The following is an 18081-nucleotide window of genomic DNA, read 5'->3' as shown; positions in this document are numbered from 1 at the left end:
TTGCTGGCTAAATGAAACAGCTGCCTCTAATATCATTGGTTTCATGATTGAATTCTGCACCCCTGTTCACCTCTCGGTAAATGGAACTCTTGTTAAATGGAACATATTTTCCTGATCCCTTCAGGTTCCGTTTAACGAGAGTCCACAGTATATGTGCTGTTTGCACATAGTCACTTCCGGCTGTGCACTACTTGCACATCTGGGAGTGACTATCGACATGCTCGCACACGACGTGCAGCCCGCTCGGCCAACGACCTTTGCTTAACCCACGAAACGTATGTGATGGTGCACTTTCACATGATCTGTCGGTGCAAGTCCAATGTATATGTAAAGCCAATGTAAATCTTTTGAGGTAACGTGAACGTGCAAGTGGCTCAGCACTACTCAAATTTTGTTGATGCGAAATTGCAGTTTAGTGACGTTTCGTCGTAGAGAAATACAAAATGGAGTGAATCCAATGAATCTGAAAATATCCGATGGCAATAATTTCGTTGTCTTCGAATTTTATTGGGGGGTTCAACTGTAGTGCTAAATGGGACTGTATCAACGAGGCCCTTTGAAGTATTCAGTTGCACTTTTTTTCTGTCCACGTTGCAAATGTGGAACACTCTATAAGGCGAGCAGTTTATCGAATGTTGTCCTTTCTTGTCCAGGTTCTAACCTCACCAAAGCATTCAGAAAGCTAGTCAACTGGGAAGCAGACAAGGTGAGTGGAGCATGATCTGTTGAAAATGATGCGGTAGAATGCAAGATGATGTGCAGAATATCGATGTGTTTCACAATCGCTTCATGGAGGCACATCATGGTACATCTATTTAGTGGACATGCCTTCTGCATTGACAAGGTTCAAGTTTTCATTCACAAAACTCTCACAAAACTTACTAACGATTGAATATATTTTCTTACAGTTTAGTTCATCAATGAGCCTCTCTTTATCGCACGTATTTTTCAGTTTCGCACCGTTAACGAATTGATGCCTGCAATGACTACTGTATATACTCGCGTAATGAACACACTTTTTCTTTTTAAAATCCGAAGCAAAGTTGCAGGGTGCATTTATTATGCGGGGTAAATTCTACTACAGTAGAAGCCCGCTGATACGTTTTTGAAGGGACCGTAAGAAATAAACGTTAGAGACGGGAAACGTAAGAGCCGAAAAACAGGAAAAACGACAAAATATTTAGTGGTACAGAATTTTATTTCAATGCTTACGAGCAGCACGAAAATTGGCGCGCTCAGCCGCGATCTAGTCGATGGATAGAACCGCGGAGCTGGGGACGGCCTCATCCACAGAAATGTAATCAACGTATGTGATCTTTTTAACACCAACAGCTGTAAGCATGAAAGAACTAAGCACACGCAATCACGACCAGCGCGGCGAGTCCGACCGCGAACCGCGCGCACGACCATGCGAGCTCCAACCAGCTCGAACCACTCGAGCTCCTCCCGTCCTCCGACAAATAACGATGATGATGAGTCTACGCCAACGTGATGGCAGAAGTGAATGCCAATCTCGAAGGCCTTGCTTTCGCAAGCAGTTACGTCATAGACGCCATGTTTGTGCAATACAAATCTCAAAGGCTGTGCTTTTGTCAATAGTAAATGCCGATCTCGAAGGCCTTGCTTTCGCGAGCAATTACGTCATAGACGCCATCTTTGCAACGCGAATCTCGAAGGCCATGCTTTTGTTTGCATCAATTGAAAGATCCTGTTGCTTGCGCCTCTCATGCGGCTAATATTACGGTAAAACCAGGCCAAGCTGCGTGAAAATGCACCATGGCCACTCTCTTCGGTAGTCACTCGGTCGGCTCCGAGCGCACTTCGCGACGTATCATATGGGAACGGTCCGACAGTTACGACGTAACAGTGGGGTTCCCAATACATTGTATCCTATGGGAGCTATGCCGGGACCGGCGGAAAACGACGTAACAGCCGGGAAAACGCACGAGTGAGGAACGTAACAGCGGGGTTCTACTGTATAATACTTTTTTGGGATGAGCATAAATGTTGTAATTCAAAAAAAAAAGAACTTAAGATGGCTTACCTTTTGCAGTAAACATACGCGTACACTATTTGGAAACAGCTTTTCTATCGCACATCGCTCATCTTCGTCAGAATCGCTAGACTGTCGTCCAGGTCGTTGGCCACGACATCTTGCTCCCACAACTGGTCGTCCTTGCTGCCGTCCAGCGCATTTGTGATCCCAGTCTTCTTGAAACACTTTGAGATCAAATCAGCTGGCAGTGAGCACCATGCATCCAAGATCCTGGAGCACACCAGCTCAACGGACGGTCTCTTAATTGTGCTGGTCGGCGTCAGGGTGTGCCCTTCATGCATCGTCCAGTCTGTGTACAAGTGGCACACACTGTCTTTGAACGGCTTGTTCGCACTAAGATCAAGGGGCTGCTGCACCGCTCCCGATTCGTAGTGCGCAGCGTGTCGTGCTGTTTCCGCCAGTAATGCACACAGACTTCGCCAAAATACCTATTGGCAGCACGATTCCCATGCTCAACTGCGTACTCCACAGCCCGTAGCTTGAAATCGGCCGTCTAGCTTACATTTCGGCCCATTGCCCACAGCAGAATGCAAGACAGGCTAAAAACAAACTCACAATGCTATAATGGAGTGGGAATGGCTGGTACAAAAAAAAGTAGGGCTTAAAACCCATGCCACAGTTCAGCGTCGTTTTGATTGGCTGTCTCACCCGGCGTCGTAAACTCCGCCGTTTCGGTGGTAGAGGTTACTACAGTAAAATATTGTTAATTTGACCCCCGTTAATTCAGAAAATCGGATAATTTGGACATGTTCTCTGGTGCCGGCAAGCATATATACAGTCAAACCTCGTTAATACGTACCCGCTTTAAACGTACTAACGGTTAAAACGTAGTTGCGACGAATCCCCGACCGAGTCCCATAGAGCCCAATGCATTCGCTGACCGCTTAAGCCGTAGTGGTTCGCCCTATGCCTACCGGTTAGTGCGTACCCTGCGTACCGCGATAACTTTTTGTGCCATAAAATTTTACTGCGCCGCTCAACTTCCCGACGCCAGAATGTGCCGCCAAAGGTCTTCCGCCTTTTTGAGAAGTGCGCAGATCAGTCGATCCCCGATTACGACTTCCGCGCGATTGCGGCGACGTATTTGCGGGTAAGCATCGGGAAAGAACGAAGGCGAGGTGGCGGCCACCGACCTATCGCCGACAACCTTATCGCAATAAGTATCTTCAGCTATCTGCTCGGGCACGCGTGCGGCGCAGCGCTACTTTTTAAGCCTACTGCACGCTTTTATTAGGCGACAACCTGAACGCGCTGAGCCGCAGATCGCTGCCGGTTCGTTGTGCGTGGCCGTCTTCAAGGCTGAAGTTGAATTAATGGCACAAATGCTCGGGCAGGGACGAAGAACTTCAGCCATGTACCAACTAGCCCGACAGCAAACGCTACTAAGCCGTCATCAGGCGCGCACCGCTTTGTAGAAGCGAAAGCAGATCGCTGTTGCGTAGTTAGCGTTGCGGGTCGCGGGCGCCGAGAAACCTCGCTGCATTGACGCTATCACACTAAACGCACGTGTACAATACAGCAAGCGTAGCGCGGTTGTAACCATACTGCACGCTTTTATTAGGCGACCACCCAACGCGCCTCCGTCCGCTGCCAGGACCGCTAGAGCATCGCGGAGTGCGCATCGCTTGCATGAAGCTCGTCATCGCTGCGTTAACCGAACAAGCTACTCGCCGCATCTGTGCACGATCTGGAGCGAAGTGGGTACGAACAACATTCCCACGATAAATGCGCGCGTGTGGCACAGCAAGCGGCCCGGTAGTGACGGCGTGAGCCGGGTAGGCGACGCGCTGCACGCAACTAGCCGGGAGGCGATCGGCTCCACGCGGCCGTACCGCGTTTCACTGGAACTGTGTCAGTTTTCGTTTAGTAGCAGATCGCAGTTAGACGCACGCACATATACCGCAGAAAGCAGGCACTGTCCGTTCTGTCGCTACGTCGGTCACTGCGTTGACCGCGTATCCCGGACCCTGCAATAGTTTCGAAAGCTCTTCGGCGTCGCCACTACGCGCTATCGGGCGGTCGTGCGAGTGTGCCAGGATATCTTTTCTCCACTTTCGCAAAAAGAAGGAAAAGGCTTTGCGGTGGGTTCTTTAGGCAATATTTGCTGTGGCACTCTATTTATTTGCTGGCGGTGATGGCGTACGCTAGGAAATGCAAATTTGTACTTGGGTGTTTAATGCGTACTACCGTTTAGTGCGTAGTTATGCCGCGTTTCCGGCAGGTACGTATTAACGAGGTTTCACTGTATTGTTTAATGGCATCAAACTCTTGTTAATTCAGTCATACTTGGCCGAAACCCGGTTAATTTGAACGATCCTCGGAGTGCGCCAAGTTCAAAGCACTGCAAATGTGCAACGAAAAGGAGCCAAAACTGCATTCGCAAACAACCAGAACGGGTGTGGGCCTTCAGAAAGGCATGGTCGCCATCCACAATCTTACCACAATCGCGTTGTAGTCAAAAGAATTGAGCCGCAGTCGCATCGTGAACGAACTCTCAAATAATGAAAATTGCGGCTTTTACACATGTTCTTATGCAAAATAAGTACAGTAGAATCTCGATGATACGAATCCCGCGGGGTCACGAAAAATATTCGTATTAGCCGAAATTCGTATCACCGAAACACATGTAAAACTAGCTATATTAACAGTCAGAGGCAAACTCATTTTTAGGAACACATAAAAAAAACATTTATTTCTTGCAGAAAAAATCTCTAATGTCTTTCTGCTTCTTTTTTTTCGCGAAGTCACTCAGCAGACTTCTTTGAAATCCGTAAAAACGCGTGCACGTGTCGTCGCTGATTTCATCAGCGGCCATAGCACGCCTCAGGACGTCGAGCGCGTGCAGCGTTTCAGCCGCCGGTGGTAGTCCTTCACCATCGCCCTCGTCTATGTTGTCGCCATCATCGCTGGAATCGGCAACCTCGCATGTGGCCTCCTCAACAATATCCTCCACCGTGCGCGCACCACAAGTGGCGAGGTTGTCATCCGCCGTGCAGAAGTCTTCAGCTGTACACCCAGCATCAAGCAGTTCCCAACCCTCAATTGGCTCTTCCTGCTCTGAGGGCACCTCTTCGGAACTCCTGAAGAAGCCGCATTTCGCAAAGCAGTTTGCTATGGTAGTCGGCGTTACTCGATCCCAAGCCATAGCGATAAAATGGATGGCGTCCAGGAGGCTTATCCGCAGGTCGCCTTCGTGTTTTCTGTCAATATTGGCAAGTAGGCGGCGCACAAGAAGGCCCTTGAAATGATGCTTGAGGTTTTTTATTATTCCAGCGTCAAGCGGTTGCAGGTGCGTCGTCGTGTTCGCGGGCAAAAAGATCAGTTTGACGTTTTGAAGCGTTACTTGCCTCGGGTGGGCGGCGCACTGGTCAAGAATCAAAACAATCTTCCGATTCTTGCAGGCCATCCTTCTGTCAAGGAGCGACAGAAATTCTTCGAACAGGGCCGCCGTCATCCACGCCTTTTTGTTTGCGCGATAGACGCACGGCAAATGGCTCTCGCGCTTGAAACACCGAGGCTTTTGGGATTTGCCAATTACCGTCAGCTTAAGTTTCTCCGACCCGTCGGCGTTACAGCACAAAAGCACCGTTATTCGCTCTTTGCTTTTCTTGCCTCCTTGGCACGCTTCGCCTTTTAAGCAAAGGCTCTTCTCAGGCTGAAGGTTAAAAAACAGGCCAGCCTCGTCTGCGTTAAAAACATCACGAGGCTCATACCCAGAGATGAGTGACTGCAGCTTCGAGAGCCAGTCGCTAACAACGGTCTCGTCAGCCTTCTTCGCTTCCCCACAGACGCTTTTGTAAACGAGACCGTGTCTCGTCTTGAAACGGTGCAGCCACCCACCTGAGGCCTGAAATCCGTCGATGCGCAGAGCAAGTGCGATCTCGTCGGCTTTCTCACGCAACACTTTGCCATCGATGTTCACACCAGCTGCAGTAACCTCCTTAAACCAGGTCAGAAGAGCTTCTTCAAGCTTCACGTGTTGGGCTGTCTTCGCTTGCCTCGCGTTGACGTTGAATGAAATCACATTCTTCATTATTGAGTCCCGCTGTCCAACAATTGTGCTTAATGTCGACGTTGCGAGGCCTAGCTCCTTAGCCAACTCCGTCCGTTTTCTTTTGGGATCCTCATCGACCTTTCGAAGAATGTCCAGTTTCTCCTTAAAGGAGAGGGCTTTCCGCTTGCGAGACATAGCTTGCTGCCACTCGGCAAAAAAGGCACAATCACAACAAAGCAAGAACGCGGGCTCGAGCACAGCAACGACAACCACTCCGTCCAACGGCACGCATAGAAGAAAGAAGCTCCCGCGGGCCGTGCCTCTACCGTCTCCGCCTGCCGGCCTGCCTCCGCACCAAGAAAAAAAAAAAAAAACGTGGCCAGCGCCATCTGTAATCTTCAAGAGAAAGCAAAAGGCACACTCCGGCCTCCGATACGCGCAGATTTTGGAGGCTGTCGCACGCTGCTCGCCGGCGGCGCTGGCAACGTGCCAAACCGGCGGCGCCGCACGCATTCCAGCGCCGTAAGTGCACGCTGCTATCTTCCGCGGCCGTCGGTGGGGCCAACGTTGCGTTGGGTGGGGCGGCGTTTATTCGTATCAAACGACGCGGGTCAAAAATCAGTTCGTAACAACCGTACTCAAGCACGTTGTAAATTAATGGGCCTTGGCTGGGACCACAGAAAAATTCGTATCATCCCGAAATTCGTATTAGCCGTGATCGTATCATCGAGATTCTACTGTACTGGATTTATGTAGTCATCAAGAAAATGAAAATGCATTGATGCAGTAGAGACTTGTTTATTGTTTTCTTGATATTTTCGATAATTCGGCATTTGGTTAATTTGGACGTTTTTTCCAGTTTCGTGAAATCCGAATTAACGAGCTTTCACTGTATAGAAGAATGGCGCTATCTTCTGCAACCCTCACCTTCGACTGCCTGTTCCCTCGCCTTAGGCATTTTCCACGCGCTCCTGCCACCGTACCGCCACTGTACCGACGCCGCCGGTTGCCGCCAGTTGCCGCTGCCTCCTTAAAGTTTCCGGTTTGCAGGAAGAGACTTTTGGCTGGCAGGGCAGTTTAGTGATCTTCGCTCGCTGTGTGCTCGTGTGCCGTGATGTCTACACTCGCACCATTCGTGAATCCTGCTGTGGCACACGAATACTTGAAAGACAAGTACAACAAGAGAAAGACGTGCCGCGCACAGATAGTAAGGAAAACAAAAAAAAACTGTGTGCGGCAGCGGGCAAAGGGGGGGAAGCGAACCGAGGGGGGTCGGCATAATAAAGAAAATAACAACGCTAGGGCGAGGAGGATCTGCACGTCAGTTCACAGGACTGTAGCGGATGAAAGTGGGCAGTGCATTTATTACGCGGGAGAAAAAAAAATTCATATTTTGACTACTAAAGTTGGGGGCACATTTATTATGCAAGTGCATTCATTACACGAGTAAATGCGGTATGTATGATTTTGTCTCACTTTTAATATTTAGTTACAGCTAGAATGAGTAATTATTGAATCGCCTTTATAAAAGAAAGTGCCGAGAATTGGAGGTTCTGTTGCAACCATTCCTGGACATAGGCACTGCTTGCTCACACATGTGCCATAACTTTTGAGAAAAAATGCCTGCAGAAAATTTTGCACTCCATCGTCATGTTTATAATTAATTCAGTCACTGACTAATGTAAGGAATATTGAACTGTTTCAACTTCATAATTAAAGACCATTTAAGTAAGTGCTTTGAAGCTTCTTTCTCTGCTGCTTCATAGTTGATGAGCACATTTATAACAAGCGAGTGAATACAACATTGCAGTTTTCGCTTTGAGAAAGCACTGCTGTGGCAGTGAAATGAATAAACAGGTTCAGAGTGGAAAGAAAGTTGTTAAAGTGTACTGTCCCTTGTTTTGCAAGTGCAGGTTGAATGAATAATGCTTCAAAATTGAGCTGACCCGAAGATCGCGGGATCAAATACTGGCTGCAGTGGCCGCATTTCAGTGGAGGCAAAATGCTAGAGGCCTGCGTGAGGTTTAGGTGCACGTTAAAGAAACTCGGATGGTCAAAATTTCCGGAGTTTGCCACTACGGCATCTCTCATAATTGTATTGGGGTTTTGGCACATAAAATGCACAATTATACAAATAATTATTCAAAATTGAGCATTCTTATGTTTTTTTTTCTTTAATTGGTATAATATGTGCATTCTCTCAGTGTATCTTGTGACACATATCTTAACTGTGCATGATTGCAGATGTCATCAGGTGTCCTTTGGCTATATCATTTCCGTGTTGTTTGCGATGCCTGTCAATGTTTCATATTTTACCGAGTTGCACCTAGTAGTTAAAAGTTGTGCATAGAACCTCAGGGATGTGCCCAATTCGCAACAGTGATTTTACCTGGCAAGACGGTATTCCACCAAACAAAATCACCATTCCTGAATTTACAGTGAACACAGAGAACCCTTGCCGTCAACAGTCGCTAAGTTGAGGTGTTCCGTTGCTGAACTTGATTGAGCTAGGTGTGGTAATTTCAATACCCAGTCGCAGCAGCCTTGTTCCAATAAAGGCAGTACGCAAAAACACTAATATGGTGAATTTTATTTGCATGTGATTGTCGACGAAACTTAAGTGCTAAAACTTAAGCTACTATAGCTATTCACTATGATGTTCCTCATGGTAAACTGGGGTTTTCATAAATATATTTTTCTTGGTTCTGGGTTTTTTCTTTTCCTTTGCTTTTTTGCTGGATGCCAACGATTGTTGTTTACTTGTGAAACCATCAACCTTTCGGGCAGGCTGCATGGCCTTTGATAACGTTATGCGCTTAGAAGCAGAACAGTTGCTTTGGACATAGTTATAATATTGCGCTGTGTGTTCTTGTGCAGACTGAAGAGGACATGGCATGGCAGGTTGCCGAGATGATAGTCAAGGACATCTGCAGCGTCACGCTGTGTCCCGATGCCACCTCACAGGACGTCGGATAGGTCACACTTTGTCACATTATGCAAGTAGTAAGGCATCTCTCCCCTGCTATTTCTTTTGCGCATACTGTCATCTGTACTAAGAGTTCCAGGAAACACATGAGTGCATGACAGATAACCTAGTCGCCCATCTTACATGCTGCCATCATGCAATTGAAGAACGAACAGAAACGGCACTATCGTTTTTACAACTGCCTCGCACCCATTCTTATACGCAAAGTGAGAAGTATGGAAGAATCTGATGGGGAGTGTCCACACGTATCATGCTTTCTCTACATTGTTATAAAAAATTCTTGAACACGGGGTGTCGCTGGAGCCAACATTTCGACAAGTGGCCTTGTCTTCTTCAGTTGCAGCCTCGATGAAGACAAGACCGCTTGTTGACGCGTTTGTTCCAGTGACACCCCGTGTTAAAGAATTTTTCATCTCTTCCAGCTTCCATGTTCCCCTAAAAACTTCTGCTGCCTTGTTTGGTTCTCTGCATCGAATAACTGTCATTGTCAAAAAAGTAGCTCACAGTCACGAGGCAGACAAAAAAAAAGGAAGAAGACACTACCTCGGCGTAGTGGTGGTATCCTTTCTTGTCTGCCACGTGACTGTTCGAAAATGCTGCTTTAAGCACCATTTTCTTGTTGCCAAGCTGCTGTTTGTGGTTCCCATCAATGATGCCCCTGAGACAAGGCCTTGGATCTCTTGCAGGGCTTTGTTGTTTTTCTCCCTCTACCTCGGTGCTTCCACACAGCGTCGATGTTGAGCAAAGAGTGCCAAGACCGGGGCGGACCTCGGCAGTCAGCGGAGTAGTCCTCGGGTGGGAAAAAAGCCCCGGCGCGTGCAATCTCGGCCCTGAGGAAGAGTTCGGCCCCTGCACTGGAAAGAGGACTCACAGGGCTGAAGCGAGGGACGGGCCGGCAACCAACACAATAAGGGACACACGTGCCTAGCGCCACTAGCCTGCGCTGCCTGTCGTTGTGATAACAAGCTGGTGCTCGGCCACAAAAAGGGCGGCAGATCAACGTTGTTTCTCCCTGCCAGCTTATCTCGACAGCGGGCTGGCTTGCGTGCTTCTTCTAGAAAGATGAAACAATAAACTCCCGCCTCTCTCCCCTTTTTTTTTACTGTTAGCACTCGTGCGTGGTGTGTTTTTTCTTGTATGCACAGTAGGCACACTACACTGAATTTGACATGACCATGGAAATAGAAAGAATACCACTTTGGGATTGCTGGTGCAACATTACAGCATACACATAACAAGGAGGATGTTTAATGTTGTGTGCTGTGTTGTCGTGTTTGCCATCGTGCTTCGTTTATGTGCACTGTTTTTTTTAATGCGAAGCATTTATTAGCGAACCTCTGGCACTTTGAGCGTTTCTATCTACGTATCTATCTATCTATCTATCTATCTGTCTAGCCGCCTACGTCTGGGTGCTCTCATGATCACCTCCTTAACTTGGTGTAGACCAAAATTTGCAGGGGAGGGTAAGATGATTCGACGAATATGATTGCCGGGTCATGACATGAATAACGTTAAATCATGTCGCATACGTCGTCAAACCCTTTCCACTAACACGTGTGGCACATACCCGTTTACCACGGGCCGCGGTGTACGGGTATGTGCCACAGATGATTGACAGTTTATATACCCAGGAACGGCGAGAACAGACATTGGTAACTTAAATGCTAGAGTGTTAAAGAAAACCAACAACGGCAGCATTGACTCAACGAATGGAAAGAATGAAAATTAGGATCCCAGCAGGAATCGAACCCAAGCATTCTGCGTGGAGATCAAGTATTCTACCACTGAGCCACGCCAGGTCTGTAAACTGGTTTGGAAAAACAGCCTACGCAGGTGTGGTATCGGTGCAACGTAAATATTGGTTGCGGTGCTGGCTATCTAATTTTACAAGAAAGCAATAAACACTACATGATACTCCTACGATGTGTACTCCTACGATACAGGCGTCATATAAAATTAACGTCTGTAGTTCCAGTGTTGGCTCCGCTTTTATAGCAGTTTAATAAACATTAGGTTTGTATTTCTATGATTAAGCAAGCTATATTGAAGCATTGCTCGACCCCGGAGGAGTACATTAACGAAATTTACATATGATATCCACATCACCGCACCGTAAAGTGCACTTCGTCCACCAGAACGACGCAGTGTCCTCTTCATTTCTTACAAGGCTGGGCGATGGCCTCATGCTGACCGAGGATGATGCCAGATTGATTGACAGGCGCTTTGTAGACTAGGCTACGTAGGCCACATACGCCCAGGTAGTCTACGAATACGACAAACACCATCCACTGATGTTGGTCTACGTAGCGCTATCCGGGCCTACCAGCCTCGACGGCCTATACCTCACCAACGCGAAGGGTGGCTTCAGGTTCCGACATGTCGCCGGGTCTGTTGACAGACAATTTGTCGGCGAAATGATCGAGGCATCCATGAATTTCAACAGCTCTACTATTCGCAATGCCCACGAACTATAGGTGGCGCGCCGTGCTTTTCAAGATGGCGCCAGGACGAGGGTCAACCCGTTTGTTAGCATAGGAACAGATAGTACGTGCGGACGTACGGACCGTGCCACTTTCACCGGATGAAGTCATGAGCTGCGCTGGAATGGATATGAGACTAAAATACTTTCCCAAACCATGGAAAGTGCCAAGTACTCGCCACCTAATTATTTGCTGCGAAGTGAAAGATTATATTTCAGCTCTGTTACCGTGCATAACGATGCTTTGCGAAATCCTGTGCGTGCTACATAAACCTGTATGAACTAGAATTGACGTATGAGCTGAACGGCACTCCGAGGTAGTACGTACCGAGCCTGCCTGACGGATATGCCGCAGTAGTAGGCCACCAGCGAGTAGCGCCATCGCTGCTGCGCGTGATGATGGCTTGCAAACATAAACGTGTTCTGTGATAATACCCCGTAGTCATTACTTGCGCAGTCGGAAACGCGGAGTTAAGTCTTCAACGAAACACAAGCATTTAAAGGGGCCCTGCAACACTTTTCGAGCATGCTCAAAAAGCGCTGCCGATCGGTAGTCGAGGCTCCCGAGAACACGCGAGCCAAATATTATAGCGATGCGCACGGCCTGGAATTTACAATAAATTCTCAAAGTCAGCTGAAAATCGCTCCCTCTTCTCTCGACAAATGATGTATTAGTCCGCAAAATATGACGCGATTGTCGGCAGTTCCACCATTGGCTGATGTTATAATCACGATAACACCCTCATTATTACTTTCGTTGTTAATTTTGAGTTCAATAAGTAGATAATATGTATGTTTATATTATGTTATCGCGTTAAAAACACCGTACAAACATTAATATTAGCACTTCCGGTCTCACCGACAGCTCGTCTGCTCGTAGTTGCGTGGTTCCGTTTTCTTCGCCATGCGCAGTGCCGTAAACGTGAATATTTCTGTGCTTTTGAGCATCGCCGGTTGCCGTTGAGAGTGGCAGCCGTTCGAGAACTGCATCGTCGGCACGTTCTCACGACCGACCGAGGCACGGGCGCAGCGTGTCTCCGATAACAATGCTGGCGTCCGGTAATGGCGGCGCTTCGGGGTCGTCTGCCATAGAGTCACTAGAAAAATTTAGTCTGCCAGTGCCGTCTTACGAGGCGGTGTATCGGAGTATGGGCCGAAACCGATCTCAGCTGTCATTCGTTCCAAACGAGCGCGCACGTTTGCTTCCAAGGTTGGCAGAGCGATGAAAACACTACGGCGTTCGAGGTGCACACCCAACATTACCAAACCGACGCGCAGTTTTCAAGCACGCGCGATACACAGCGCGATCGACTCCGCTCGACGAGAACGACGCAAGCCGACCGGAAGTGGCGGCACAGACCACGTGGTTGCGCCGAGACGCCAGAGAGAAAAAAACATGAAAAAAATGCCGCCGGCGCTGACGTCGCCTCTTCGCACCTCCCTCCCTCCCCTCACGCCGCGCGCAGCTTTCCGCGCGCTCGCTGCGTTGAGTTGAGAGAAAGCTGCGGAACGTGATCTCTATAATTTGGTAACACCCAGGGGCGGATTATCCAGGGTTCAAAGGGTTCAAATGAACCGGGCCCTCCGGTTTTAGGGGGCCCCCCAAGGGCCAGAAAAAATGACCGACCTCGTTGTTTTGTTCGAAAAAGTTTAACCCTCCTGCTGGATTCCCCCGATAGAAACAGATTATCTATTTCAATAATCAATATACATGCTTCTAAGAGGTTGTTCGTTGCATAACGTGCATAATCTTGAAGTCAGTTCACAGTTTTGCAGCCTGTGGTAAAAACCTTTTACTCGCCCAAGACCATGCATCGTGTAGAGGGAAGGAGCTGATCCAGCGGATGGACACATAAGCAGCCTGACGAGGATTTTAGCAGCTCGGTCCAACACGCAATGCGAAGGCGCATAGAGAGTGGTTCCTGAGCGAGGCGCTCTTTTCAATGGCTTTAAAGTCAACAGATTCAACGAGCATGGTCGGGGAACCAACTTCATCGCACACAGCGATGAAAAGCCCAGTTCTCCAAGGACGAGCACCCCGACTGAGACAGATCAGCCATTGCCTGATGAGCGTCCTTGCATGTCTATGGATCCCGCGGACCGGTTTCCTCTGCGCGTAGCCACTGTCAACTTTTGGGTGGCACAAACCCGGGATGTCTGTGAAAATGCTAGAAACATCCAGGGTGATTACTCTCGCTCGTACTTTCAGCCAACTGACGCGGCACCGAAGGGCTACCGCCGCCACTTCAAGCAAGAAATGTTCTATGCTCACCGCACCAACGGCGAAGTATAGTCTTGCGCGAATAGCTGCTGTACAGCCCTTCCAAAGGATCTGTATAATGCTTTCTTTGTACTCTGATGTCAGCGAGAAGGACCAATTTTCGGAACCAGATGGGTTCAGTTCATGGAACAAGGCATATGCAAAGTTAAAGACACACGAGGAAAATGAGTGTCATAGACAATACATGCTTGACCTGTGCAAGCGCAGAACGTCGGTCATTCGATCCTTTGAAGAGCGGTGATGCGGTGATGTCGATGTCAGAGGGATGTTAGCCCATTAATGGCGGTCACGTGTGTGTACACTGACATGGTATAAATGTGCCTTCTTCACAGAAATAAAGATCAGTTGTAAGTCAGCGCCTGCCGTCGTCTTGTCTCCCTTTTGTGTTCGTCCAAACATTCGCGCTGTTTTCCCTCCTTTGAAGAGCACTGCTTGGAACGGGCAACTTACTGGAGAAATGTTCTTCACCGCGTAGTTGCAGTGGTAATGTTATCCAATTATTTACTCGGGTCTCCTCAAAATGGCAACTTCCTTGGGTGTCTTCAACTGATCGCCAAGTTTGATCCTTTCCTTGCCGCCCATATAAAGAACTTTGGGAACATTGGACGTGGCAAAACATCCTACCTCTCCTCTCAACCATTGTGGAAGAGGTTGTAGAAGCCCTCGGAGCTGAAGTCCGAAAAAAAAATCACTTGCGCCGTTGCGAGTGCGAAGTACTTCTCTCTCTTTCAGTTGATTCTACACCTGATTAGAGTCGGAGGGATCAAATTACAGTGGTCATTCGCAACGTTGCTAACGATGAGCCTGCAAGAACATTTTCTCGGATTTTTTACCATAACCAGTCACAAGAGGGAGATCTCGTGAAGACAACGCTCGACCTCTTAGAAAATCTTGAAGTTAACTTCCAAGATTGTCGTGGCCAGTCATACGACAACGCGAGCAAATGGCTGGAAAATACTCTGGCATGCAGGCGCATTTGAAGAAAATCAATCCACAAGCAAATTTCATCCCTTGTGCTGCTCACTCTCTTAATATGGTCGGGGCGCATGCAGTAGATTCTTGTGGGCAAGCCGTTAGTTTTTTCGGGCTTGTACAACGTATATACGTTTTCTTTGCCGCGTCTAGCGTCGCTGATCTGTACTCCGGGCTCATTTGAAACAAAACGACACAGCGGTAATCCGAAAGCAAATCTCAGACACGCGGTGGTCAGCGCGAGCGGATGCAACGAGGGCTATCGTGGCAGGTTCTAAGGAAATCAAAGCCGCCTTGAATGAACTATCCGAAGATCCTCAAGAACGAGCAGAAACGAAGCACGAGGCAAAATCTTTGCCGAAGGCAATGTCGACAATGGAAACCGCGCTGATGGCCGAGTTTGGGAATAGAGTTTTGCAGCGCTTCAATGCCACCAGCAAGGCACTTCAGAGCCCCACACTTTCATTGAATGCTGCCGTCAGCCTGATGAAATCGTTGTGTGATTATGTATCCGGCTTAAGAGAGAGGTCTGACGAAATTGAAAAGCTTGAGAAGGAAGCGTCCGACAACGCTTCGTACAAAACAAGCTCGCAGAGAAAGCGAAAGCAATCTACACGGTACGACAGCACTGCAGGCATAAGCACGCCAGAGCCACAAGATCATCCCGCAAAATTCCGCTGTGAAACCTTCTTTGTCATGGTTGACAATCTCGTACACGCTCTCACATCCCGCTTAAATGCTTACACCGAGGTCTGCTCGCAGTTTGCTGTGATTACAGACTGGAACTGTATTTCACCTGCGCAGAGACGCCTGCAGGCAACGGACCTCGTGAAAAAGTACCTTTCTGATCTGGCTAACACAATTCCCGATGAGCTTGAAAAGTTCATTTCACATGCGAGCAACGAAGGTTGTTCTTCTGTGGCAGACATGCTGAAACTTCTAATTCGTGAAAAGCTTGAAGGTTCTTTCCCTTATGTCCTTGTGGCTCTTAGCATTTTTTTGTACTTAACGGTCACAAATTGCACTGGTGAACGATCGTTCAGCAAACTGAAATTCATAAAAACAGGCTTCGATCAACGATGATCGACAGCCGGCTCAGTGATTTGTCACTGCTGAGCGTAAAGACGGAGGTTCTTAGGAGGGTAAATGTTGAAGAGCTCATCAACAAACTGTCTCAGCAAAAGGCACGAAACCGCTTGTAGAAACGTACATACCTTCTTTCTCTACTTAAAAGAATAATGAAAACAGAGAACATGTTAATAGGTATACACGCCCCATTTTAAAGTTGCATTTCTGGGAAAGAGTTCACCAATTTTCTACACTGTGTTTCAGAAGAAATATTTCGTAAAAATATCAAGATATTCCGCAGTTTAACCGCAGAAAAGATGTGTGCAATGAATGTGTTTCCTCCGCCTATAGCGCTATGAAAGTGAATATTGCCTGCAAAAATGTAACCCTATTACATGTTTAAAAGCGAACGATTTGTGTATAAATAAAAATGTGTGGTCGTTTTTCCAGTCTTATTAAAAGCGTTTTTGTGAAAGTTCTACATGGATCTCATTTTTTATAGGCGCCACCTTTTCCGAAAGATTTGGCCCACCCCCTTCCCATATTGAAGATATTTTAATTTTAAACCATCTGTATTACTTGTTGTGATCAGTAGGCATATACAATATGCATAATAGCACTATATCGAAATGCTGCCTTAGAAGAGCTTAAATGTGTGTTGTATGAAATCAAGAGTAGCTAGACGATTGGTAGCGTATTTACTGTAAGTGCGTACGAACAGTTACTGAAAAAGGCCCACACCTGTCAACTTCGACAGTGTTCGCACGCAGGCAACCAAAGCGTGCGCTACCGAATCAGTGAAGCTGAAGCAGATAGAGGAAACTATTTTTCACAAAGGCGCTCCCCGATTTTCGAGGAAAGGTTTCCTCTCTTGAAATAAGGGTAAACAACGCTATAGGTTAAGACGAATGGAAGAAACACACACGGTGCTTGGACTGCACTTCTAAGTGTCGTATGCATTCCTTCTCTTCGTCTAAACTTCTCGCACAGTTTAGTCTTCTTTCGGTATGATCCAACGAACCAGACAAATATTAATGCTGTCCATGTGTCTTCGTCTCCTGATATAGTTAATTATTACGATGACAATCTCTCCACGTGCTCCGCAAGAAAGAAAACGCCCAGGTGATATTAAACACTCCGGAGAGGCTTAGAATAAATAGGGCTTGTGTTCTTTGCGGCTAAATCTAAAAAGCGTCAAGTCTCAAGCATGAGAAGATGACAAAGCGGGAAAGAAAGGGGGCGGGGCGAGGGGGGAGGGGCCCCCTTACTTTTTTTTGAACCGGGCCCTCCGCACTGTTAATCCGGCCCTGGTAACACCACTTACACTTGACGGATTCGAAAAATTTTTGCGGCATATGGCTCGTGAAGAGTCATACGTCAATAATGGGACTATTCCAATATAACAAAGAAAGGTGTTGCAGGGCCCCTTTAACATGCCATTCAGTAGCGCTTGTGTCACAGCCATGCTGAGACTCTAGCCGTGTGTATTTCACTCGCATGTTGCAGGTTCGATCAGCACGATCGAAACATGAATATCGAAAAGAACGCAAACGTATGCTTTTCGCAACGTCGAAGAAGTTCGCCGAGAGGCGTGGATTGTGGCCGTGACTGCACGTTCCATCGCTCTAACCATTTCGCTTCGCTGGTCGAGCTCGAGCGTGTTGGCGGCATGCGGCGCTCCATAATATCCACAATAATTGTGATACATGCAATGCACAAGAGGAACTATGCTTTTATTTCGATCTCGCTCAAGGATATTATACATCAAATACAATCAAATTGACTTACGAGCGTGAAAGAACATTAACGCACGAGGGGACGTGAAGTGCAACTCGCTCCTCGTGAGTTAGCAGCTGGTGGTTCATCGTCGCTGTCACTCTCGGTGCTTTCACAGTCTTCTACGTCCAGTGAAAAATCCTCATCGTCAAGATGGTTTCTTTCAACATCACTGCTGAAAGCAATCTGAAGAATTTCCTCCGCCGAACGACTTCGACCACTCCGCGTCTCCACGTTTACAATTAGAGAGACGTCTGGGCGCGGAGAACGTTTTGCGGTTTTGCTCTCAGACCGGTCAACAAGCAAATCGCTTGCAGTGTGCTGCCACCTATCAACAAACGTACAAAAACAAGCGGCGCAGCGGTGGCTATGAAACCCAACACACTGGCATGTAGCGGCCGTGACACTGGCGAAGTACGGCGTGGATGGAAAGCGTTCGCTCCACGAAAGGCGTCGAGCAGACGCATCC

General features: G+C 47.7%; 1 protein-coding gene across 2 annotated transcripts in view; it reads left to right on the top strand.

Moving 5' to 3' along the window:
• LOC119390893 (A-kinase anchor protein 10, mitochondrial) overlaps positions 1-10135 on the top strand; it is a 43266-nt gene extending 33131 nt beyond the window's left edge. Inside the window, exons 12-14 of one of the 2 annotated variants that reach the window (XM_037658598.2) lie at positions 654-706; positions 8928-9046; positions 9723-10135. In XM_037658598.2, the coding sequence (XP_037514526.1) occupies positions 654-706; positions 8928-9026 (152 nt within the window). In that variant the 3' untranslated portion in view covers positions 9027-9046; positions 9723-10135. Of the gene's footprint in view, positions 1-653; positions 707-8927; positions 9054-9722 lie in introns of both variants that reach the window. The other variant, XM_037658597.2, reaches the window with a different exon arrangement.
• The last annotated feature ends 7946 nt before the right edge of the window (positions 10136-18081 follow it).

This window comes from Rhipicephalus sanguineus, chromosome 4, assembly GCF_013339695.2.
Source record: "Rhipicephalus sanguineus isolate Rsan-2018 chromosome 4, BIME_Rsan_1.4, whole genome shotgun sequence".
NCBI lineage: Eukaryota > Metazoa > Arthropoda > Arachnida > Ixodida > Ixodidae > Rhipicephalus > Rhipicephalus sanguineus.
The sequence above is the reverse complement of the archived record's forward strand: the minus strand, read 5'-3'. Positions and strand labels throughout refer to the sequence as shown.